The sequence below is a fragment of the Tachypleus tridentatus genome, chromosome 13 (assembly GCF_004210375.1).
Source record: "Tachypleus tridentatus isolate NWPU-2018 chromosome 13, ASM421037v1, whole genome shotgun sequence".
Lineage (NCBI taxonomy): Eukaryota > Metazoa > Arthropoda > Merostomata > Xiphosura > Limulidae > Tachypleus > Tachypleus tridentatus.
In genome coordinates, this window is record NC_134837.1 from 69,337,230 (window position 1) to 69,364,813 (window position 27,584).

Below are 27,584 nucleotides of genomic sequence, written 5' to 3' on the forward strand. Positions count from 1 at the left end.
ATCTACTCCATTTGACTACTGAAACCTGGGATGGAAAAGTTGAAATATACATTAACTGAGATTTACTTGAAATGTTTTTACAGACTATGTAACAATCAAGGTTGATTTTTAAAACAACTGTGAGATGAGACATTTACAAATTAACATGTAAATGACCTTGAAAAATAAGAAACATTTTTTACAAATAATCCCACAGCCATAGTTTATTTTACAAAATCTAAAAGATGCTACATTTACATAGAACACAAGATATTTTTTATTATGAAGTGCAAGTTTCATAAAATCAGATTAACAATTTTAATCAGCAGCAAACTTATATATTCGTTGTGTAAAAAACTAAACATTTTGTTCAGGATTTCCCAGTGTTACTAAAACATGAAGACTGTTGGCAGATTGCCAGTCTATAGCAGTACTGACAAAAACTGATTTGGTTTTGCTAATTTTACAGATCTATTATCAAGATTATTAGTATGTGAACAGTAATTCTGACTTACCTGAGCTGCTGAAGGTCTAACTGACCCCCATGATGCAACAGGTCTGTAAGATGGGCAACAAACCACCAGCTGTCAAGGTAAAGCCTAAACCAGATAATCATACACAGTAAGTCTACTTTGCAATCGTATGCAGAAATTAAACACCAACAGAAATAAAAATGATTCACATCAAGATACTGAACTGCATATGGTAAAGGTTAAACACAGGTTCAATTACTGGACTTCATGCTTCTAAGCTGTGTGGCACAAAGACTGTGTTTAAAGGTATATTTGTATGTACATTCTTAAACATTCCTTTAACATTATATTAAAATGTTGGAAAATACTATATTTATGTAAAATAAAGTAAAACCTTTAGCAAAATTAAGAGTTACAATCACAGTAAACAAAATAGGAAGTGGAAGAGAACAACACAGGATTTGCTTTTATACTGTCAAGAAATATTCCTGGAGAAATCAACCCTCTTGTACACTAAACGTAAAAGATTATCTTGATCTTTAATAAAACTTAAATAGTTGGTTGAGTTTTTGTTTTTTTGTCTTATTGCAGGTGAGAAAACATTACAAATAAATCACAATGCTACCAAATCAAAAATTGTCATTTATTTTAAAAATGTTTTCTAATCTATGAGACAATAGATGAACATGACACTTCATCAAAACAAATGATAAAATTCTGTGTCCAACCAACCTTCATGCTCCTACAGCATATGCAAACAGTTCAGTTATTAAAAAAAACAACTGACAGATCCTGTTAATAAATTCTTGAAATATTTCTAGATAGTGTATACAAACCACAATTTCCACTTTCAATTTCATCATGCACTCGGATATAACCAAAAGAAAGTGCATAACTGAGCTTTCTGTTTTTATTTTTCACAAAATGTGGAAGTTCTCACAAACATGGTTATTGTGTTAAAGACAGATATAAGAAAAAAAATTAAATTATTTTACAAATATGATACCATATTTTACAGAATTTAACATTCACATGTAAAAAAATAATAAAAATAACTTAGTTATATACTGTTAGCTAGTGTATATGTTACATGCATGAACTGTTCCATGAAGAGAGCTTTTCCTTTACAAGAGCCACAATGACCCAAAACAAGGATGGATAGAAACTTTCTTATAAGTAGAAGGTTTCTTTACCAATTGGAGATGTTTATTCCATAACATAGAGATTAATTAATAATTCAAAATTCTGTTCAACGGATGATGAAAGGGAGATGTTTATATATGTATACATGTGCATGTGTAATTGGAAACAATGTTTCTCACAAAAGTGGAACAGAAAATATTTTCTGGTTTTTATACAAGCGAATTGAACCATGATATCTGTATCATCAAATAATGGAGTGAAAGAGAGTAATCATGCTTAGAGATATATCATTAAATTTCCTTTCTTGGGTACAGGAAAATGATGACTTCTAATTTTCCTAAGGATGACACGAACCCACATTCTCTAATAACTTGCTGAAGATCAAACTCCATAGCTGCCAACAGGGTATTGTCCAGATGAGTCATCTGATTAACTGAGTCAAACATAGTGATACATTCCTGAAATGGATATTTTCCAGGTGAGTCATTAAATTCAGAGTCAAACATGTTGATATATAGCCTCAAGTTAAAAAAAAACTGAGATGTCTTGAAATCGTGTAACAAAAGCAATTTACTAAAAAGTCAACCATCTTAGAAGAAAAATTAAACTCATTCTAAGCTTAAATAATACCAAAAAATAGTTGTTATGCTTAACTTTCATATATAAATTATTTTTAAACATAAATTAAGATTTATTGTATATTTTTACAGCTTCCACATTCTTAAGCTGCATAACAAGAAAAGTGTCCCTGTATCATTTAGCAACTCCCATTAATGTCCGATATTTAGACCTTAAACACTAATTGCACAATAAAAACCACAACTTCAGCACAATAATATGAATAAAACTAGAGCAAAAGTAATACACTTTAAATGTCTCACCAAGAACTGTCCAATAGTCTCTTTAAAGCTTACTTAGTCCTGCTACACTGTAAAGGTCATGAACTTTCACAAGGAGGACAGAATTGAAGTGTCAGCTTTACTTACATGACTTATAATAAAAACTCATGATACTTGACACTATGGTCAGTATTCAAAAGTATTAAAAGATTCTATTCACTAGACCAATTCTATAAAAGTCATGAAGCTTGAGGTAAAAGTGAACATTAGGGTCAGTATAGAGATATCAACAAATATCATATTTACCTGAGCTATGCTAAAGAGGTCATGAGCTTTGACTGTAGGGTCAGTGTACAGCAACCTTGAAACCATCAAATGATACCAAGTTTCGCAAAGCTCACTGTGAAAGAAACAAAAAGATGCAGCATTCATCATAACTAAAGTACAATATTAACTCTATCAGTATGGCTCAGACAGACCATGTTAATCTTGACTAAAGTACAATATTAACTCTATCAGTATGGCTCAGACAAACCATGTTAATCTTGACTAAAGTACAATATTAACTATGTTGGTATGGCCAGAAGAAACAATGTTAACCCTATCCATTTGGGAATTTTTTACTGCAGATGACACAAAGTTTTAATGTCTTACATTAAAAATTTTATTAAACAACATTGTTTATGTTATTCCAATTAGAATAGAATAAAATCTCAGCTAATAATACATATTTTAATGGTATATAAGTTTTATGTTATTAATTCTACAAGGCGATATTTTTAAAAATCCTGAATTTACCCTAGTGCAACACATTTTTTTTCTTAGCATGTCATCAACCCTTTTTTATCCACTTCCCCTCAAAGAAGTATGAAATTAAATGCAAATTAATCTCCATAAACTCATCATTGCTCAAATAAACCACATTTATTAGAGTGTTCAACTTTGTTTGGCTACTGACTTATCAAATAAAGAATCAAATCCCTCCTGCTACATCCTCTCTTTTATAATTCTTTAATAGTTCACTCTTACATTTAATTATATATGACTTACAACCAATAGAAACTCAAGGTTTTCATCTATCAAATGACATGTTACATAAAGTTATGTCCTGAAGAGATGATAGTCAAGTTTCTTCAGTGTATGAACAAAAGTCCTATGAGAAACTTAACAACTAGCTTGAGTGAATTTGTAACAACTCTTGTTGCAGAGTTAGGAAGCCAGAACATTTTTGCAAGGTAAAGGTATTTGTCTACTTTTTGCATGTTATTAGTCTATATTGTTTAGAGCATTATTTAATTAAATAAAAATTATTAACTACAATACGATGAGCAGTATAAAAAAAATTAGGGTTAACTTTCTTCAACAACCAAGAGCAAGAAAAAAATAAGACTTGATTAGTATTTTATTTCTTGTCTTTCATATTTATTCTTTATGTATAATTATAAAAACAACTAAAATGTAAAAATAAAGATATTTTTAGGTTAGTTAAGATTACATTAAGTAAAATAAATAATGATATAATAAAAATGTTTTGTTTGTTTCTGAATTTTGTGCAAAGGTACATGAGGGTTATCTGCACTAGCCATCCCTAATTTAGCAGTGTAAGACTAGAGGGAAGGTACCTAGTCATCACCACAAACTCTTGAGCTACTCTTTTACCAACTAATAGTGGGATTGAACATCCCATTATAACAACCCCACAGCTGAAAGGGCAAACATGTGTGGTGTGACACGGATTTGAACCCATGACCCTCGGATTATGAGTAAAGTGTCTTAATCACCTGACCATGCCAGGCCATAAAAATATTTCATGAGGCACACACTCAATCTGCTTGTACTAGCTGCAGTAACTCATGGGTAATGTAATTCGACAGCATAATGTGAACTGCACATTCCCTGAATGATTTACAACTTATAAGCATGCAGGTAGTAGTTTGTCACAGTTCAAAGGGCAATAAAACAATAAAATTTTATTATAAATAGATGTTACAAAATTAAGATATAATTAAGATACAGAAATGTAGTTTCATGTTATAATATGTAATATGAAGTTATGGAAAGAATGTCAAAAACGACGGTTAATGTTGGGGTGGAGGAAATAAAATTACAAAATTATAACAAGAAACAAAAACGTTTTCAGAAACAATTACTATAAAGTATGATTTTATGTGCACAAGATATTTGTAATTTTTTCTAAAATCTTGCAGAATTTCAAGAATATACATTGAATAAATACACTTACAATATGTATGTGTGTGTGTGTGTGTAGGTACTTAGCTTCCTGGTTACAGGATAGTTACCAACCAATTTTACAGTAAAATTGTTTAGTTTTATTCTTTTGATAAACTAAAGTTAAACACTTCCAACAATTTATACCAATACTCAAGACTATCAATTATTTAATCATTTCAGAAATATACTTTTTTTTTTCTTAGTCCTTACCTCAGCTCCTGGAACATCTCCCAATCACCACAAAGGATCTAGAAGATTCACAATAAATAAACAAAATTAAAACTTCAACAAGTACTGCATTCTTGTAATACACTCTTCACCACTAACCATTAAACTCTACTGTTTAAAGTAAAAATACCTTGACACTTCTTCTCTGGGTATCATTTACTAGACATGACAAAGTTTTAATGTCTTACATTCAAAACTTTATCAAACTACTTTTATGTTATACCAATTAGCATGACAAACTCTTAGCTAGTTATCCAAATCTTAATAGTATACAAGGTTTATGTTCGTAATTCAGCAAGGAAATATTTCTTTAAAATCCCGAATTTTTCCTAGTATGACACACATTTTCTCTAGACATTTTTTGTTCTCTATTTTTTCTACCAACCATTCAAAGAGTAAGAAATTAAATGTTCATTACCCACTACATAATTGCCATTGCTCAGACAAACCAAAATTTTTATAGAGTTAAACTTTGTTTGGTTACACAGGTATCAGTAGAAAATAAGATCCCTCCTGTTGCATCCTTTCTTTCAGGACATGTTAAAAGTTATCTTTTATGTTTAATTATACATAAAATACAGGTGATAGAAAGTCAAGGTTTCCATCTATCAGATGACATACTGCATAATGATGTGTTCTAAATAGATAACAGTCCATTTCATTCAGAGTATAAACAACATTCCAGTGAGAAACTTAATGACTAGCTTGGATGAGTCTGTAATGGCTTTTATCACATATTTAGGCCACAAATATTGAGTTAGAAGAAACTGTTTACTTTTTTGCACATTATCAGTTTATGTTCTATGGTGTATTATGTAATTAAATAAAAATTATTGAGTGCATTACCACCATTATTATAAAAAGTAGGCTTAATTGACCTTGATAATCTATGACAAGAAAAAAAAAAGACGATACTGGTAAGTACTTTATTTCTTGTTTTTAAATGTTTATCGTTTATTATTACAAAAGTGACTAAAATGTAAAAATATGGATACTTTTAGGTCAGGTAAACCAAGTAATAACAATATAATAAAAATGCTTCATGATACATACATGGAAACAGCATGTTGGTAATACAAATCAATAGCATAATGAATTATTTAGAACTTGTAATGGCACAGATAGAAGTTAGACAGTTCAAAAAGCACTCAAAAGACAAAAAAATTAATAAAAAATTATTATAAATAGATGCATGCTGTTTTGAGCTTAAAGCTATTTAGTATAAATGAATGTGGTTTCACGTTATAAGTTAAAGTCATTCTAGAAAGAAAAAACAATAGTTTAAATTTTTTTTTTGGTGGTTACAAGGTGAGTCAAATTGACAGACCCTGTTTGATTTTAGGGTAGAGAAAATAACTGATAAAATATAGTTTTACTGAAAGAAGAACTATTTGAAATGTATTAAGAATATTTTAGAGATTATTACACAAATGAAATTTGAGATTTTTGAGATGAGAAAAAGTATTTTCAATCTTGACATGAAAAATGACTTTACACAAGGACTTATTTAAAACAAATATTTGTTATATTCAGAGACAAACATTTATTTTAGTTTATTAAAAATACTTAACTAAAAAATAACATTTTTGTATGTAGAAGATTTATAATGATACGTGAAAACCTGCCAAATTTTGTGAAGATATACATGTGATGTTAAATGTTAGAAATATTAAACCTATAAAGACTTTACATGAGTACAAACAGGTCATGTGATAATTCAAAATGACTAAACCCATTTTGAGAGTTAAACACTGCCAGTTTATAACAAAGCATACATTAAGAACACACAAACTATTTCAACCCACCTTACAAAGTCAAAGCTTAGGAAAATGTTTAAAGTAACATTATACCATAAAGTTTCAAATCGATGATGCATGAAATGGTACAAAATATGTTGAAAACACTTAAAAAGAATATCTACAACTATTGGTAAGTTTGTAATATTAATTCATAATTCAACTGTTCTCTCATTTCAGAATATAATTCAAGATTTTTCCATAAAAAAAGCCAACTACAAAATTCACCTTTCTTCTATCTGCATTTCTTCAATTATTAAGTTGTGCACGAATATCAGAAGATACACTAACCTTACAAGTAGCTTCAAGTCCATCAACAGCAGCAAATTCTCCATCTTGGAGACGGCACCTGCATTCATCCTGCCAGTGATGCCATCTAAGCTTGAACTCAGTAAGAGAATAGGTGGTAACTGACTAGCAAAGAATCAAAAAAGCCTACATGCACACATTAAAAACAGTTCATAGAAGCTTTCATTGTAAGTGATGCTAAAAACTTTTAGTCTAGAGTTACCACATGAGTTACTCACTTTAACATGGCACAAAAGTTACAGGTAAAAATATTCCACCAGAACAAAAACACAACAGCAACGAAAAATTGATAATAATTCATTGATATGAGCAGAATTAACATAAGCTTGTTACATGCTTTTAACTTGCTTGTATAAGTTTCTACATCTCTACCTCTCCCTAGGGTGTAAGTCATGCTTCAAAGAAGAGATGGTTTTGAGGTTTGTACATAAGTACAACCAAGGAGACAATTTCTTCTTGAATGTGTGTAATCATAATGATCACTGATGAAGATACTATAGATTCATATGATATAGTTTTAGAAATTGAAAGTGAGGTACAAAAAATATTTTCTGCCATCACTACAAACAAATATTTCTTTCTCCTGATCCATTAGTTATAAACTTTTAATAACATGAAAGCTGGCCAGTTACAAGAACCTAGCATAACCTATGTAAGAAATAAAGGTTTTCCCCCTTACTTGTCTCATATTATTCATTTTCCCAGAAGTAAATCTTTCAAAACCTCTTGCACTGCAAACTGAATAAACAGCTGTTGGCTTCACTTTTCCCCAAGAATACTATATAACTGACAATATGAAAAGGGTTAAGTAGTAATATCCAATCAGTGAAAGGTATTCCAGAAACTTAAAATACAAAAGTCCTCTCATATGGGGAAGAAAACGGATGGACAAGATCTTAATGCTAATTTTGTTGGGTTAAGTTACCACTTATATGTATGTAAAAATGGCTGGTATGGGTAGAGAAAACTCTAGTAAAGGAACGAACAACGTTTTGACCTTCTTTGGTCATTGTCAGGTTCACAAAGAAAGAAAGAGGTAACTGACCAATAGCTGACCACTTGTTTGAAGGTGGTAGTGTAATTGAGTGTAGGAATGTAGAGGGTGTGTTTAGATGTTTGATTATATAGTAATATAGGTATAAAAGTGTTCCTTTGTATTGGTTTATTTTGGGCTTGAGTTGTTGTATAAGGTTTTTTTTAATTTTGCATTCGTTTATGTTTCTTTCTTTATTTAGTATTTGGGTGTTTTCTATGGTTATGGTGTGTTTATTTGAGTTGCAGCGTTCGAAAATGTGTGAAGGTGACTTTTTGTGTTCTTTGAATCTGGTTTCCATTTTTCTACTTGTCTCTCCAATATAGAAGTCGTGGCATTTATCACATTGTATTTTATAAATAATGTTGGTGTGGTGTTTCCCCATTCCAGTAACTCTAAAATTTATAAAAATGCTTTCCATGAGTGAGTTACCTGATAAAATGGCATTTTTCTTAATAACTCATCCATGCTGCTGAAGTCATCTCGTGATGAATTTGGATGGGTTTGAAGTAGCTTACGAGCGTCTTCTGTGCGTCCTTGAAATACAAAGCAGAAGACCTGAAAATATTTAGATGCTTCCAATATAACCAACTGAATATTTTCTGTCATATGTTGAAGACAAAATATTAAAATAAGGGGCAAGAATATATTATGAATATGCGGTTCAGTGAAAAATCTGATATTCACGGAAAACAAGATTAAAAACATTATTATTACAACTAATAAACATAGCTGACAGATGATTAAAAAAGATACCTATTTACAAAGTATACATTTCAGGATACCACAAACTATGAATGAGGTTCAAAAACCAGAAAACTACAGCACAAATTTCAGACAAACAAAACTTTAAATAGAATTGTCAGCATCTTCTGTTTTAAACATTCAAACACGTACAGCATCCCAGGCCTCTTGTTGTTCCCAAGGGTTTTCCTGCTCCAAAACAACTTCCATTTTTCTGTCGCCCTCTGTAAAATGAAGTCGAATCCATTCTAGTAACTGGCACAGGATAACACCACCTAAAAACCAAAACTCATGGAATTAAATCATGTTTATTTATTATTATGCAAATATATCATCTTTAACAAGAAATATATGATAAAGTCTTGCATAATCTGTAATTCAATTTTTTGCTTTGATATTGGACTTCACACTGAACATGGTAATAGAAATTATCTATTTTCTGTATCAAACATCCCCTTTCACTGGTTAACAATTAACTAGCTTGAAACACTAATCAGAATTTACTTTCCTTACACTGATTTTTTTTTCATATCTTTTATTATTTACCAAAGATTTTAATAAACTAAACATTTGTCCTGACTGATGCTTTGGAAAGTTTTAGTAACCAATCACAAATAGACATTAACACAGACAGCTGTTAATTATCAAATTGTCAGATTATGATATCCTAAAACAAATCCCAAATACTTGTTAATATTTTATATATATATATATATATATAAATCAACTTTAGTGCAGATGTTCATCACATGCTATGTTTGATCATTATTCAGAAATTATGACAGCATAAATAAAAACTAAATTATTACAGTTAAAGATATCTTCCTTTCACCCTTTCACAATCAGCTCAGTATAATATACACAAGCTCTTCTACACATTTGCACGTGTTAAGTATTTGCACTATAATTTTTTATACACCATATGTACCTGCACAAAATTAGGTAGATTTTTAGTAAAGATTACAACTATTTTGTAAACATAAAATCAGATTTTGTTCAGTGAATATTTTTAGTAAAGATTTGTTTGTGAAAACAGAGTCTGTTTCATTACTAGTCAGAGTGCAAAGTTATTTCATATTATGTTTAAAAGTATTCTTCATCCCCAAAACCTCAAATATTATTAGCATAATCTCTAAAACCTCCAAAATATATTCACAAATGTTCATTTTCAGTAAGAATTAATATTTTGTTATTTTCTATACTCTGTGTTAGTCACTTGATCAATTATGTAGCTCTCAAAACAAAGTAGAAAATTAATATAAATTGTTTTTGTTACATATCATAATATAAAAATGTTTAGTCTAAGTAGCTTAAGTCTCATAATATTATATATATATATATATATATCAGGTGATCCCTTAAGTAATGTCTGATTTTAGGTTCAGAAAAAGAGAAAAGATTTCATCCACTTTTAATGATATTTAACCAATAATGTATGTTCCAATATTATTAATTACTTCCTGCCAACAATTCACAAGCTTCTGAATGCCATTTCTGTAAAATTCTTGGGGTTTGGACAAAAAGAACATAGAGAGGGTAGTTTTGACATGTATTCCACGCTCTTTTCCAACAAAATAGTTATGCAAACTTTGGAATAGATGAGAATCAGAATTGGGCAAGGTCTGGAGAATAAGGAGGATGTGGAAGTTTTTCCCAATCTAGCTCTTCAATCTTTGCAGATGTGATCCTTGCTGTATGGGGCCAAGCATTATTTTGGTGCAACACAACACATTTATGACTGATCAAAGCAGGCCTCTTTTCTTTCAGTGCAACATTCCAGCATTCTAACTGTTGACAACAGTAGTCTGACGTAATCATTACACTGAGTGGCAGCAACTCAAAGTGGATCACACCAACAATATTCAACCAAATATTTACCAAAACTTTCCTAGGGTGGAGGTTCATTTTGGGATGTGCTTTAGCCAGTTTACCTGCACTGAGCTATTGTCTGTGGCACTTAACATTTTTACAACATATCCATTTTTCATCCTCAGTCACTAACCTGTCCAAAAAAGGTGAGTTACATTCACGAGAGTGCAGAGAAGTGTATATGTTTGCTCTTCCTCTAAGGTTGGCTTTTATCAAATCATGGGTGACTCACTTTCCAAGTTTTGACACCTTTCCAAGCTGTTGCAGATGATGGTGGACTGTTGAATGGGTTGAATTAAGCTTCTGTACTAATTCTTCACCTGTCACAACACAATCTTCATTAAGTGCAGCCAGCAGCAAGTCATAGTAAACTCAACAGAACGACCTGATCATGGCACATCACTTAAGCTCTAGTCACCTAATTTGCACTTTTGAAACCACCTTCAACATTTTCTTTCATTGAGACTCCACACTATAAACACCTTGAGTGTTTCATGTAGTTTCTACTGCACTATTGCTTTTTTTAAACCCATAAAGCATTATATGTCTAATGTCCTCCTCAGACACATCCATCTTCATAAGGGTTTATTTGATTAATGATCTGAAAAAGTGGGCTTGAGTTAGTTTCTTTTATTTGTCTGAACATTTTTATACACGTCCTACTACATATTTTAGTCATTAAAGCCTTCTACAAAGCATATTTTAGTCATTAAAGCCTTCTACAAAGACAGAAATAATGATGCACTTCCTGTGTTAAATTTTCACACATTAATTACGGGATGACCTGATATTTCTATATATATTCATAATTTTTATTATTATTAACCTTCCAGTAATGCCTACCTAATATTACATAACTTGTATTGATGTAGTGCACATGCACTTGTGTGGCATATCCAGTAATAAAAAATTAACAGATCTTCGATCTTTCTTGTCTAGGTTGTCTTTTATTAGACTAGTATTTTGTAATATACAGTCACATTTCAATTAATATATATTATATATATGTATATAGATTATTACTATTTAGAAATAAATTATTGACATATTTTCTTAAAATACAAACAGTAAATCAAGAAGTAAAGCAAACAATTATCTCTTCTTGCTAAGACCTTGGTGCATGGTTACTGCTGAACATAGGTTGCTAAGCCTTTTAAAATTTTGCACATGGAAGATATCAAAAATGAAAAACTTTTTAGGTTTTATATATACAGTTGAATAACCAAGAAATTATAAATAACTACACTGATACCACAGAACTCCACTATAATTTTTTTAAGTTTAGCAGCTGGGATGTATTTAGATATTAAAAAATATGAAACTTCAAGTAGACTAAAGACAACATTTACCTTATTGAAATCTTGGATCAAAAGAATGTTGTAGCATTTTCAAATATTAAAATGGTGGGGAAAATCATACTGGAAACATTCTAAGCTGTTTATTGCTTATTCACATGTCATATATTGAAGTAAGTGGATATAAAGGACAATTTTGTAAAATTTCAACAATTTTAGTTTTGTACAAATTAGGAACTCTATATTTAGTATTTCAACATCACAAACACCTCATTTTAAACAGCGCTGCATTCAACATACCACGTAACTCACTAAAATATATATTTAAATGTGTTCTTTTAATATTTACTCTGAAATTAATAAATTAATTCATATACAACATTAAAGTTTGAATTATAATTTACAGTTTGATCCCAAATTTATTGACATAAATTCATAAAAATAGTAGTTCAGTAAAGTTTTGAATGGAAGTCAACAAACTTGATGACATGGCCTTTGAACTCTGCCCAGCTGCAAAAGTGTTAAAAATAAATAAAGATTGAAATATAGATTTTTTTTTCATAACCTACAACTATAATTGGTGTAGTAAAAATGAGCACAAACAATTAGAGCCTAGTTAATTTTTTAATTTTACTGAGACATAAGCAATTTCATAAAATCTTTCACTGCCATGTTTAAAAACAAAAAAATTTCAATGCCATATTTCTTTTAAATACTTAATGAAAAAAGTAATAAAATAAATGTCTTACTTTTTCATTATTTATTTGAAACTGGTCAACTTCAAGAAATTATAAGGGGGAATATCCTTTCTTCATGTTGATACAAATTCTTAAGAGTGTTTTAGATTGGGGCGGGTCTATATATATTTACTTAATCCCAGAATGAGTAACAGAAACAGCACATAGGGTTACTGATAAAGCTGCAAATATTCATTTCTGAGGCTCTAGATGTTACGCAAATGCTAACTTACAGTGGAAAAAGTACTTTTATCCTTCACATGAATATCACTACAACCTTCTCGGGCTCTGAGTCAGAGTGACGTCATTAGTTCACAAACATGTATCGGGTGCAAATACTTCATTAACAAATAAGATGTTTTACTAAAAGCTTGTCATATTTTGGGAAGATGCAAGTAGTATCGTTGGAACTGCATTACTTATTCAGTAAAGACTTCATAAGAGAAAAACCTATGGCCATAACACAAAGGGGTTAAAAAACAACAGAAATGTGACTAACTTGGTTCTGCTGGAAAGATAGTATTTTTTTAAGAAATTGAATTACTTTGTTAACTTTTAAACAAATGAAAGTCAGTTTCAAACCTATTTGACATTAGATATCCTTAAGTTACCTTTTTATTTATGCATGTACTTGCCTAGTTTACAGTGTCAGATTAAAAAAATGGAAAGGTCACATAGTATATCTATAGCACATTGAGAACTGATGTGGATATACCAGAAAGTGATCAAATTATATTGGTCAATAAAGACTCAGTATTAAATTAACAAATATGTTATAGTAAACACTGGCTCACCAGCAACCAACCAACACACTGTTCTCAATACTGGCTCACCAATAAAAACCACGATACACTGGTCTGAAATGACTCAGCAGTAAACAACCTACGCACATTGGTCAATACTTGCTCACCAGCAACCAACCAACACATGCTGGTCTGTACTGACTCATCAGTAACCAATCAACTCACACTGGTCTGTATTGACTCACCAGCGACAAATCAACACACACAGTCAATACTGGCTCATCAGCTAACAAACAAAACATCCTGGTCTATACTGGCTCAATAACAAGAAAACAAAATACACTGGTCAGTGCACAGACTGTTATTGTTTTTGACTGACTGACCAATACACAGAGTATCTTGCTTATAAGTTTGTGAATTAGTTCAAACCCAGTCTTTTATTTTTAACTGCTGTATGTTTTACTTATAACGCTGCATGAAAACTGACCCAGACCTTGTTCGTTACTGTATGATGACAAACAAAACAAGTACAGCAGTTGCACTCAAACATATCATACAGACCAACACACATACCACATTTGGAATTTGGTTAATTTTTTATTACATCCTTCGATATGAAGGTGGGTTTCTAACATGCATGTGATCCTTACATAGCTAACATGTGATTTTAGCAAGATATTTAACTGCAATACACAAAGCCAATTTGACTGAGAAATCTTTCTTGAAGAATTACTGACACATTGTAAAACTTAAAACGTACCTGGCTTAATGTCGATGAATAGAATTTCACACAAGTTCCATATCAGCTCCAATTTGTAAAATAATTCACTCTACAGGGGCAAAAGAAAATATTTTATTGAATATGAGAACTCACAAAATAATATGAACTGTGTGATCCATTAAATATTCATATAAATAACATTTATCAAACACAAATCCTTATTAAAAATGCTAAGTTTAATATGGAAAAAAGAGATGGGCTAGAAATGGTAAAACAGCAAAAAGTATTCATTTCTAACATGTTTTAAGATGCTTCTTAACACAGCTGATGCTCTTTAGATCATGTAACTTAAGACATATCTCAAACTGGGTATAGTATTTACCTGTTCTTATATTAAGTGGATGGCACATTAACCAATTCTTGGTATGTTGAATATGTAGATAATGTTCTTAAACTGGGTATAGTATTTATCTGTTCTTATATTAAATGGATGGCACATTAACCAGTTCTTGGTATGTTGAATATGTAGATAATGTTCTTAAACTGGGTATAGTATTTATCTGTTCTTATATTAAATGGATGGCACATTAACCAGTTCTTGGTATGTTGAATATGTAGATAATGTTCTTAAACTGGGTATATTTATCTGTACTTATATTTAGTGGATGGTGTATTAACTAGTTCTGAATATGTTGAATATGTAGGTAATGTATAGTATTTATAGTATTTTATAGTACTGGGTATAGTATTTATCTGTACTTATATTTAGTGGATGGCACATTAGCCAGTTCTAAATATGTTGAATATATAGGTAATATTCTTAAAATGAGTATACCATTTATTTGCACTTCTATTCATGTTACCATAATCAAGAATATAAAACTGGCCTTCACAAAGTGATCTGTCTTGGCTGTGGTTTAGCAGACTAGAACTTTATAAAATACATTTATGTTATATACGTATATACATTATTACTATTTACAAAAAGTCTTATTTATCTTACACACAGAACAGTAAATAAGGTAGTATATCAAACAATTACCTTTCCTATTATGAACTTCGTACTCATTTGCTGCTTGCCGTAAGTTGCTAAGCCTCATCAAATTTCATATGTGGTAACATACATAACTTTTTTTTTTTTATACACACATTTTGAAATAACCAAAAATCATAAATTATTACACCATAAAAATACAATGCCACTTAATTTACCTAGCTTAGTGACTAAACTGTATTTGGGTCTAAAAGATATGAAATTTTGAATTCACTAAAGTTTTACCTTACTGCTTGGAACCTAGCATAAAAACAAAGAATTTGCTGTCCAAATATTAAAAAAAACACTAAGAAAGCCACTAAGGGGACATTCTTACTTATCTTTCAATTGGCTATTCACATGTCATACACAGAAACAGGTGTATATAAGCAAGTATTTCCAAAAATTGGCAGAGGTTTGTGGGACCAACTGTGTTTGAGTCAGTAAATATAGCTATATCTCAGGAAATAGAAAAGACATGATGTTTTGCTTTTATATTCTAGCTTGTAATTTTAGTTCCTAATTAATAAAATTTTAGACTTTGTATTTGAACATTAGGCACACTATAATTACATTTACACTCCCCCTTGTTGGAACTGGAAAATTCAAAATTCAAACATGTTTTTCCTGCAAATCAGCATGTATTACTTGTTAACCAATGGAAGCATGTGGCTCTCTCCACACTCTCCTATCTAACTCTCACTTTAAAATTCGGCATAAGGAGTGAGAACTAGTAGTAGTGGAGAGTGGAGGTGGGAGTTGAAGTAAGTACCTACTGGAAATACATTTTCAATGTTGGAAAATTACAACTTCTGTTATGGCGTTTACCTCATCTCATAAGATTAGCTAGAATCCCATACTGAAATGGAGGAGGGACAAATGTAAAGGAGAGACAGAGATACTCCCAAAACTATCTGAAGGATACCTCTGATCGTGAGAGAAAATAGGGGGGCTCTCACCACTTCTGAACCAGGTATACTCTTCACATTTCTGTATCATTCAAAAAACACAAAGGCAGAAAACATGAGTTGTAATGTGGCTAGGATGCTTCAGACCATACATGGCAGGCACACAACATCAAATACATCCTCTACAGGGAACCAAAATCCCACAAAGATGAAAACCATGTCTACTTCAACTCTAACCCAAGAATTAGATATTAGGATCTGCACCAATTACAGGATATTTTTAATCATGCAAGGAAAGTTGGATTGATTCACTTTAATACAAAATTTCCTCTGTGAGGAACCAACATCTCACAAGAGTAGAATAAGAACACCCAATCTGTACATGCAGCACTAGTAGAGGCCACGTTTTGTTTTGTCTTCTTTTTTACCACCAGAACACCACCACTCTACTCTCAACTGAATGGTTAGAGCCATCTGTGTGGAGCTCATCCAGAAGTTCCACCACCCCAGCAGCTTGGAACTGGAAAGTGGCAAGGACTCCCATACTCCACTTGAAGAAGGGAAAAAATAATATGTTGAGAAGTCCAGAGGATTGTCATCACCACAGACAGTGCAATTAATGACCATGAAACTTAGAAAAGCAGATCCTACAGAATTCTTCACTCAAGACATATAAGGATGGGCAGACATCTGTCAACCATGTGTGATATAGTTTGAAACAGAAATATTTGTGAAGCAACTATTGCAAGGTTATTTACCAACAAGCAATTTTGTGGAACATCCCATCTCTACGATCACCTTGCAAAGCCATGTACAAAAATGGTGGTTAACAAGATGTACTGTGTGGATTTAATTGTGAAAGAATTCCTAGTCAGGCACCACTTGCCATGGAATGGGATCCAAGAGATTAAAGTGAGCAAAGACCCCTAGCAGAAAAGAAAGCATTAACAAACCTTTACCTAGTCTCCATACCACACTAAAATGTAAATAAAGTATAGCCACTGACAGCTGATAATACCCCAAGACTACAGAAACTGTCAAGCAATAGAGATTACAGGAAATGAACACTGGGGTAGTGGACAACATGCCAGAAATGAAGAATCTCCTTCACGACCAATCTAGAGGAGAGCAAGGGAAAAAAGTGAAGAGACAGATGGAAAGTGAGGGAAAAATGGAAGATGGGAATGCAACATGAGAAATAAACCAATGAATGAAACAATGAACTTAACTGAGAAGAGTAGAGAGAAAAAGATCCCTGAAGGAAAAGGGTTGCATGGGAATAAGTAACCAAGAATAGGAACTATTATAGGAAGCTTAATGGGCAATATAACAAACAAGAGCATGTACTGAACTTAAAGTACATTCAAATTTTGATGTGGATATAAGAAGAGAAAGGAAATTAGGCCAAAAGGAATTAAGTCATGGACAGCTGAAGACAAAGAAAGAAAGAATGAACTGAAAATAGAAGAGGAGATGGACTGGAGTGCAGCACTGAAGGGATGGCGTAGCAAATATATATGACTGACACCCTCTGCAGGTCATGAAGGAGAGGAGAAATAAGGAACATAAGGCGAGAGAACAAACAGAGATAAAGTAATGGAATGGAGTACAACATGAACATCCAATCTGAAGACTCTGAAACAGAGAAGTAGATAATGCATCTGGAAAGAATGGAATAAAGGGTAAGAACAGGGGAAGGAAAGATGTGGTAACAAAGAATGAATGTAATGAGGAAAAGGAAATGACACCTAATATGATAACCAGACCATGCAGCCAGGGACCAGATAGTAGTTAGGGATGAATATGAAGAACAGGATGTATAATTAGCAACAGCAATCATAAAAGGAACAAGGAGAGAGGTAGGGGAGAAATAAATGAAACTGGAGTAAGAGAATAGCATGTATGAGTAGGCCAGGAAGGACCAAGAATGGAGTATTAAGAAGGAGGAAGACAAAGTAATCAAAGAAAAGTATAAACAAAAGTGAACATGTTTGACCAAATCCAAGCAAATGCAGCCATAACCAAAACCTGATGATGGAGAACATGAGACCAAACTAATTGGTGAAAGGAGGTAAATGTACCAATATGAGGGACAAATTACCAAATGCCAAGTGAGTAAAATCAAAGAAAGAAGAAACCAGTCCATCACATAATAAACCCATTTCAGATGAAAAAATGGCTTGCCAGAAGAGTGAAGGCAGCCAAGCAGAGAAACATGAGGATCCCAACTGAGTGTAGCTGTGGAAATATGAGCCACAGCTGTAAAGTGGTCAGAATCAAACATAACAATTAATCTATAGAGACATTGACACCACTTTGCAGTTTTAAATTGCTGCTTAAACAAAATAAAGACAACAGAAAACATAATCAACTATGCTTTCATTTCTAACAAAAATATTCTTCACAATCATTCAAAAAATATCAATGTAGTGAATAAGCGAATACCCAAAGATTTATCCACACAAGTTTTGAATACAGGATGCTTGTAAAGTATGAATACGGTGCATTACTGAGAGAAGTAAGACTAAAAACATCATGCAAGCAATTTTAGATTGCTAAATGGTAACGGAATGTGACATCACAAAAACAAATAATTCTATTATGAAATCATAAACAATCAACTTCAGTGGTTTTGAAACTATGTAGCAAGATTACAAAAAGTTCCACACAAAGAATAAACGATGCTGCTATAGTGGGTTACATGCAAATTGTCCATCAACATGAAAACTCAATACTACTAGCAAAACAAGTGGAGTAACTAAAAAGGTTTTTAATTTTCTAGAACTAACAGCTGTATGTTGAAGTATGCATTCTCAATATTCAAATGGGTAAAGAACAAAAACCCCAAAGATCAGGAAATACCTACAGTGCCAGTGTAGGTATGATTTGGAACATATAGTTCTAGTACTGCTACACTAAAGAAAAAAATGTTTAAAAATGCATTTTAATTAGCAAGATTAAAAAACAGAAATGCATCTGGTAAAGCCAGTTTGCACAATGAAATCACAGACAGAATTTGTTAAAAGTTGTATTTACATATATATGTTATATAAATACCTTAACAGAAACCTCTACTAACCTGTAAAATATATTCATTTTTTGTTTCACCATCATGGGCAGAATCTGCAATTGTAGCAAAAATATTTTAAATTCATTAAACTAAATTTTAAAAAATGGTGCTTTTGGCTTAAACGTTTTCATAGTAGTAATACAACTTTACAAAAATATTAGAAATATAGTTTGCAAAATGTTTTAATGTTAAGAAAGTACTTGTACCATTCACTAGAGAAACCAGTTTCAATAACAAATCACATATAAAATAAATGATCAGGACAGACTGTACCCAGTTAGATTAGTTCACTAATCATGTTAGGGAAAAGAATGTCATGGTTGGATATAAGTGAGAAGGTAGTCCTAGTTATTGTCATAAATTATTGGTAGTTCAGCATTTCTGTCAGATTGTGATTTGATATTAGTGAGAAAGTAACTCTTGTTACTATTATAAGTTACCCAGATGGCAATTCTCTTCAAATGAGAAAGTAACCCTAGTTATTATTACAAGTTATTCTGGATGGTAGTTAAACGTTCATGTTATATTGTGGTTAGATATGAGACAGAGAAGCAAACCCTACTTACTATTATAAGTTATTTAGGATGGTAGTTCAACATCCCTGTGAGATTACAAGAATAAAATTATACTTTACTACATGAGGGAGGGATCAGCTACTTCAAAAAATATGTGGAACAGCAGTAATGAATGAAACATACCTTTGCATCAAAAACATAGCTTGACAATGATATTTAAAATAAAGTAGAGCTGTAAAAATGTTAAGATGGTATTGTTATAAAGTAACTCATTACAATAACTTTAAGTGTGTGAAAATTACAAACCATTATCAAATACAACAAAAACAAGTGATTATAATCTGTATCAATACCATATGAATTTGACAAAGCTTGAAACATGTAGAAATTGATTTTCAATAAATAATTTCTAATATGTACAATTTCTTATTGGATATCATAAGCAGCCACTTCAAACCCAGCCCATTACAATAAATACGTACCAGCATCATTCTGAAGGTTTTCTACACAAGCACTAAGGACAGACCGGTATCTGCGGCTTATCTTAACAAGCCTGGGGATGGAAAGAAATAGACAACTTAAAAGTTATATAAATTCTATATCAATATTTTTATGTATTTCTTTAACAATAGACATGAGCATTAAAGTCCCTTTTACTCTCAAGAGGTTTTTATTAAATTTGTTTAAAAGATATTGTTAATCATAAGTACAATCCTCCACACTAACAGAAGTCAAGCACACTACTTTTAAGTGATTTTGAAGCCTCAACCTATTATTGCAGTCCATATTGTAACCAGTGCAATGTATAATTTCCTTACTTCATCTGGTGTATAAGAGCAACTGTTCTTAGCACCCATTTTAACAGTTCTATCAGACACAAGCCCAAACAAGCTGCATCTAACAACTTGATCAGTACATCTTCATGTGGAATATTATTAACACCTCCTGGTTTATTCTTCACCTTCTTGAGGTACACAAAGGATGAATACAAAATATAAGAGGTAGTCTTATCATGATGACCACGTTCTTTGTTGGCTTAGTTTTCAGTTATAGATTCTTCTTGATTATGTTGCCTAAGACATGTGAATGGCTCTTGCCATTAACCTTTGTTTCCATGGCTTCTCACTCTCCAGGAGCTACTGTACTTTACTTACTATAATTTATGTGCAACTTGTTGCAGATTTCTATATAGATGGTCCTGAAATTCCAAACTGATCCATATTCCTTCATTTTCCATTAAATACAAGCAATATCTTGATCTTGAAATATTCCACACTCTGAATACATCTTCATAATCTCAGTGTATGGTTATTTTGTTTAGTAAAGAGCTGTTACATTATTCCCAAAAGCAATCAATTTTTCATTATCATAATACCACCTATAAAATGCCAAACAATGTCTAACTGTGACTTTATATCTTCTGTGGTTGAAAAAAAAAAAAAAAGCTTCAGGCCTGAAAACAAAAATTTATATCTAATTCTGTTATGCTGGGATAAGAGAAAACCAATTGTAACTGTATGCTTAATTGTTATTGCCCTGCTTACAGAAGAGTATCATTACAACAGCTGGTTTGATATTTAGAATTTAACAAAACCACTTACTGTTCTTTTAAGGCATTATCTTTGACTTCTGTGACTAGTTTCTGCAGAGTAAGAAATATTGCTGAAAGAAGAACATAGGTATTCATAATCATAAAAAAAATTCCAAAGATAATACTATTACAAGACCAATTATTCAAATGATCAAAATCTAATGCAACGTCCACTCTGTATTATACACTTTTAAACAACTATGATATTTAGCTAATTGTGAGAGAAAGAATTCAAATTTTTAAAATAAATTGAAATGCTGCAGAAATTAACAGAGATGTATCAACAGCAGTAACATATCTGTTACTGTTAACCGATAAAGAACTCTTAGTGTCAATAGTCATAAAATTATTAGTGTCAACAACAGTTACAAAACTGTTAGTGGCAACAGTACTTGTGGAACTATTTTATTTTGTAGTGTCAGTAACATAACAAATATGAATTGTTAGTTTTAGTAGATATATAACAGTTATTACTTGCTCAAGTGTAATTTTTCAGAAACATGGTAATTCAACCATTCTATGAAATGCAATAAAAATGTTTAGAAAAATAGAAAACCATATTATTTTTGTTTCATATATACACACAAGGGAATAACGACAATTGTTTTAACATTTCTGAAATTATTCAATCTTGTATTGATTTACCAACAGGTAAAAACACCACAACATTTATAAGTGGAAATAACTTCAAATAAAGATACACATGTTCTCATTTAAATTTTTAAATTTTCATGCAAAGCTACATAAGGGCTATCTGCACTTGCTGTTCCTAACTTAACAGTGTAAGACTAGAAAAAAGGCAGCTAGTCATCACCATCTACCGCCAACTCTTGGACTACTCTTTTACCAATGAATAGTGGGATTGACCATCACATTATAATTCCACAAAGCTGAAAAGATGAGCATGTTTTGACATCATGGGGACTCAAACCCATAACCCTCAGACTACAAGTTGAGCACCCTAATCACCTGGCCATGCTGGGCTCATACTGTGATAACACTGCTCTATAAAAACGTGGTAATCAAATAACATACTATAGAAAATTCATATACATATATATCACTATTTCAAATATAGCTAATCAAATAATATAATAAAATGAATACTCAATGTTAAACATAAATAATAAGACAACACAAACACAAGTATAACAAGCTTCTTTTCATAATTTAATGTAATAAAGAGCCATTATACTTAACTTACCTTTCATGGTTGTATATTTTGTAATATTACCTTACTATTTTTTGAGATGATAAACACAATTTAGAACTATAATATTTGACTACTCTTACTGCTTTATTTATCAAAATAATTGGAAAACTTTCAATAATTTAATAAGTCTCTTAAAATATTGTACTGAGCACTGGACTAAATATGAGATGGATTACTGGACACTCCAAGTATGCTCACATACACTTAATATCCAGTAAGTATAAAGTCTGTGCATTTACATGCACTCAAACAAACTAACACCAGAGAATCTTAATCTGTGTTACCTGAAATATGTGGACTGGTTTATTGTTTCAGATATTCCTGCAGAATTACACACAGGCAACCAATGCTAGCTGTCCCTAAATCAGGAAAAGATAACTAGATACCCACCATCAACTTTTGGACTACTCTGACTAAACATCAGGATTTGACCTCCACTCTTGACCATAAAGAGTAATTCTATTACTTAGTAATGATGTAATATTTCACATTTTGATGTTAAATTTCTAAACAAAATAAATATGTATTTGTTGCAATCTTTTAAAACCACAGTTTTTCCAACACTCATTTATAACTTCACAAAGTACTTTTCCAAGACATTTTAGACACCATATTTGAGCTGAGGTTTTTCATGCCACACAGCTTCTTGAAATCTGTTAAACTGCACAGAAGAATTAATCAGATAAATGAAGTAATCATCGAAGTTGCAGAATACAGATCATTAAACTTTAATGGGTTACAAGAATACATAATTCACTAAGTCTAATTACACAGGCCATAACTAAAAATAAAACTGGTAAAGAATATAACTAATTAAATATATTGTTATCAGGTTCTTCCTTTATAGGAACTAGAAGGTATTTTTTATCAGTTTCTTCTTGTTGTTTGTGATAAATTTGGCTCAAATCATTTTACTTACCTCTTAAACCTTAACTGACCAAAATGTTTTAAACATCAACTGCTCATAAAAGAGTTCACATATAAATGAAAATTTTATAATTAGAGATGGAAAACTTTCAAACACTTTCACAAATATAATCTTAAAAGCAGCAATACACTCAATACAAACTTCTGATTACCATGAGATTCATGTAATATACTTAGTACAAATATTTTATTACCATGAGATTCATTGACGAGCTTTCTTGTAGCTGGGTTCTGCAACGACGTGTCCCACTTTATCTGGTGAATTTTTGGGGAACATGGTGAAAACTTACTTGGCCTATCTACAACAGATGTTAATATGTTTTGCTTAAAATAAGTATGTAACAGTCACATAGAGAAGTTGAGTGTCAAGTTCAACTTATAAAATAATTAAAACCATAAAATCCAAGTCAAGACAGATGTTTTACAAATAAAAAGTCTGTTTTACTGAGAATGAAACAAAATTCTCTATAAACTAAACATTCCTAATTTCCTTAGCATCATATGTAACTATTTGCTTATATTAATATTAAACAAAATTGACATGACACAACCTTATATACATATATAAAGGTGTGGAATAATTTAAAATTTGCTTTAAAACTAAGTTAACTGCTGATAACCCAACAAATTCTTAGTAATGTGTTAACTTCTATTCAAAATCAGCATTTAAATCATAACTTTTAAAGTGTTATACTGCTTCTATCAATACTGTTTCATTGGAGCTATTGCACCTCACCATCCAACAACCCAACAAATGAATTCTCTTACAAAACAAAAAGCTTATTGGGTATTGACATGTGGGAGACAAAAGACAGATATGACTTCCAAATGCAGTGAATAAATTAAGATGAAAATAATGAAAATGTATTTGCAATAATACCTCTGCTGAAACAACAACTATTCTTCAATACTGGCTCTGGCTATATAAACATTGGTCTAGAAAGTTTCAGTATTTTATACCTGACTTAAATGCCTTTGGCAATATCTAGTTTGCAAATCTCTCCACCCTCATAAATGCACCCTCTATCCTGGCACTATATATAATCATCTCACTCAGATAATGCAAAAAACACTTTTTTTGAGAGTAAAACCATCTCTGTCACTAACACCAGCTCTTGGTAGAGAAGAAGGCCAGGAGAGTGTTAGTGGGGATACGTATTATTGGAAATACATTTTTAATTTAGGAAACTACTAACTTGTAAACATATTTACCATCCGCTAACACAAACAGTGAGAATTTCACAGTGAGAAGGTGGAGGGGCCAGTGTGGACGTTATCCATACAGAAATCAAAGATTTACCAAGATAGTGGTATCTGAGTAGGGTAACAACATTCCATCCAGAACAGGTATGTTCTTCACCTGGTTCCTAGTTCTTGTATCAAGGGTGGAAATAGTACACGAGTAACTATTACTATAGACCAGCTCCAACTGGATAGCCCAGGTTCCACTAATCACATTGGAATTAAAGGGTCATGGTCCCTATATCTCACATTGCTGACTAAGACTATTGGACTGCAATATTAGATATAGATATAAGTATGATCAGATTCCAACTTGCAGCCTTGGAGTGAAGCATCCCAAACCATTGGAATCATGATGAGACAGTAAGCAACACTGAAGAGAACAAGCCTTCTCCTCAACCTGAATAAGTTTGAAGGGCAACACACAAACTCGGAATGATAGGATTGTGTATGTCTTACTCAACCAAAGGAACAGAACTCATCCAGTCTGGAATAATAAACATTCATCTTAAATCCTAAACCATCCATTTCACAGACTGGAGATGAATGGAAGGTGACTAAGCTGGTCTTAAAACATGGTTAAATCTTGTACAACCTTGCAGAAGCCATGTGGTACTGATACAAGACCAAAGGCTAGATCCCTGAACTGTAGAATGTGATCCCTGTACCCAAAAAAAATAATTAAAGGCAAAATGACTAACTATGAAAATATGGATAAATATCTCATCAAGCTCATATTTGGACATCCACAAACTTGGTTAAGAATGTCAATGGGGGTGAGAAAGTACACCATTGAGAATCTGGGAGGATCAAAATATGTGCTGTGGTAAGAAAGAATGATAATCATCTACCAAATTCTCTTTGTCCCAGACATGACAAAGAAATAGGAATAACATCCCAGAAGAACATGGTCAACTTTCACTACCACCCCTTGACCAGTAGTTCTGAAAGCCATGAAACAAATACCTACACAAAACTATTTTTGTTGGGAGGATAATGATGGTGGATAACTAAATGAAAGATGAACTTCAATATCAAAACCTGAAGCACCTATAGATCTTCAATGAAGGAATACTAGGTGTCCACAAATTGTTGCAACTCACTATAACTGACCCTTACAGACACTTAGGCAGATACCAATGCTGTTGGTCAACCCAAATGGAGAGGCCTTGAAACTAAAGTCTGAAACTAGTCAGCTGCTAGAGACCAAAGAAAGTCTATAGGTCAACAATAAAAAAAAGCAAACAGATGAGATCAATTTGTGATTAAAATGCCTCTAGGACACCCATGAATATGAAGTGACAAAAAAAGCATGTAATGCACAGCAATTACAGCAGATAGACAAACTCCCTCCACTGAGGTATCTCTATAAAAGGAACAGATAAAGTCAATCTAACCAAGATAGAAGTTAGTAGAATAGTTAGTAATGAGGATACAAGGTTTATCTATCTCATCATATAATAAAGCAGTGAATCTCCTAACATGAACCAAGAAAATCAGGTGAAGCAAGAAACTAAACAGTCCCCCTCTGACCTTTACATCAACAAGAAAGGAGTAGACTCAAGCAGGAAAGACAAAAGCCCTAAAATCTCAAAAACCCAAGTGGCTAATTGAATGAAAGGAGTTTGACTCAAAATGGACTTTGTGAGAAGCTGAATGACTAAAGAAAACTGTCAGAAGAAAAAAAGTCCAAATTCTCTCCAGAATCAACAAAAGGCAATTTAAGAAGCCCTAGAAGAAAATATCTCAGGGCCGAACATGTGTCTCCATCCAGCTTCAACTGAGAGTGACCCCCTCCCCTAACCGTAAGGAAATGCTAAGTAAGAAAGGAGGAATAGAAGAGGTGGGATGAGCCATTGTGTTAATAACAGTAATATTGTAATTCATACATGCATACAACAGATTTATTTTTATATAATTATAAGGAAATTATAATCATACAAAAGTCTACAAGGTAATGTAAAAACCCCAATCTATAACAGAACTATATGCAGTATTTCATCAGAAAAAACCTTAATAACCAAAGCTTTATCAATAAAAGTGATTATATTATCTGAGCAAAGTGCTTATATCAAGTGCCAGGATAGAGGGCACAATTGTATTTAATTGGTGTATAAAAGACTGGTGCATGGAGACCAATGCTTAGATGGACAAAGTCAATGTCTAAGAACAGCTAGTGTCAGAGGATGGTATTTTTAAAAAATTTTTAAGGTCTAGTCATTTTCAAGTAATGAGCCAGCTTTTGAAATTTAAAGTATAAATAAAATGTTTCAGCAATAAAAAAATGTAAGGTAGGTTTGTCCTTAACAAATTCTCACAACATTGGGCTCAGCTTTATCACATTACATTTGAGTTTAAGTTTATCAAAATTACTGCTTACTTCATAAATTAACAATTTCTTAAATTGGAAATGTATTTCAAATAATAATTACCTCCTTTGTATTCTCAGGACAGCTGGTATGGGTGTTAAAAATTTATTATTAAATTAAAGTTCAGAATAATGTATCTTAGGTCTTCTTTATTGCCAACTTGAAGATGACCTAAGAAGGTTAAAATGTTGTTCTGTACTTTATTTCAATTAAAGTCTTAATACCCATTCCAGCCATCTTGATAATACATTTTACTAAAAGTGGATTTTCTTGACATCACAAATTACCTACTTTCACACTTACAGCTATTGCTCAACTGTCAGGGTTTCTTACTTTAGCCATCTTAGCATTTTTCTAATTTTTTTCTCACTTGCTCCAGTTTTTATATCCCACTTTAATTGTCTTGTGATGTTTTCTACCTATGTCAATGTGCTGTATAGGAGCTTCCTAATTAGATAATATTATCACTTTTCTGACCCCAACTCTATGTGTAGAGGAAAAGCAGGAGTTTGTAAAGTTTTATTGGAAATACATTTTCAATTTAAGAATATGTTAACTTCCAAAACATAACTCAT

At 31.9% G+C, this 27,584-nt stretch overlaps 1 protein-coding gene across 2 annotated transcripts in view; it reads right to left on the reverse strand.

The window, feature by feature from the left end:
• The window catches only part of Nup75 (nuclear pore complex protein Nup75), a 69,451-nt gene that overhangs the window by 16,298 nt on the left and 25,569 nt on the right, over window positions 1-27,584 (reverse strand). For both annotated transcript variants that reach the window (XM_076482363.1, XM_076482362.1), the window contains exons 3-14: window positions 23,593-23,697; window positions 21,269-21,329; window positions 20,150-20,220; window positions 19,162-19,205; window positions 14,181-14,250; window positions 8,930-9,051; window positions 8,465-8,590; window positions 6,982-7,104; window positions 4,877-4,914; window positions 2,741-2,834; window positions 1,950-2,053; window positions 495-578 (exon numbers count right to left, since the gene is read on the reverse strand). In XM_076482363.1, coding sequence (XP_076338478.1) covers window positions 495-578; window positions 1,950-2,053; window positions 2,741-2,834; window positions 4,877-4,914; window positions 6,982-7,104; window positions 8,465-8,590; window positions 8,930-9,051; window positions 14,181-14,250; window positions 19,162-19,205; window positions 20,150-20,220; window positions 21,269-21,329; window positions 23,593-23,697 — 1,042 coding nt within the window. The remainder of the gene's footprint in view (window positions 1-494; window positions 579-1,949; window positions 2,054-2,740; window positions 2,835-4,876; window positions 4,915-6,981; window positions 7,105-8,464; window positions 8,591-8,929; window positions 9,052-14,180; window positions 14,251-19,161; window positions 19,206-20,149; window positions 20,221-21,268; window positions 21,330-23,592; window positions 23,698-27,584) is intronic.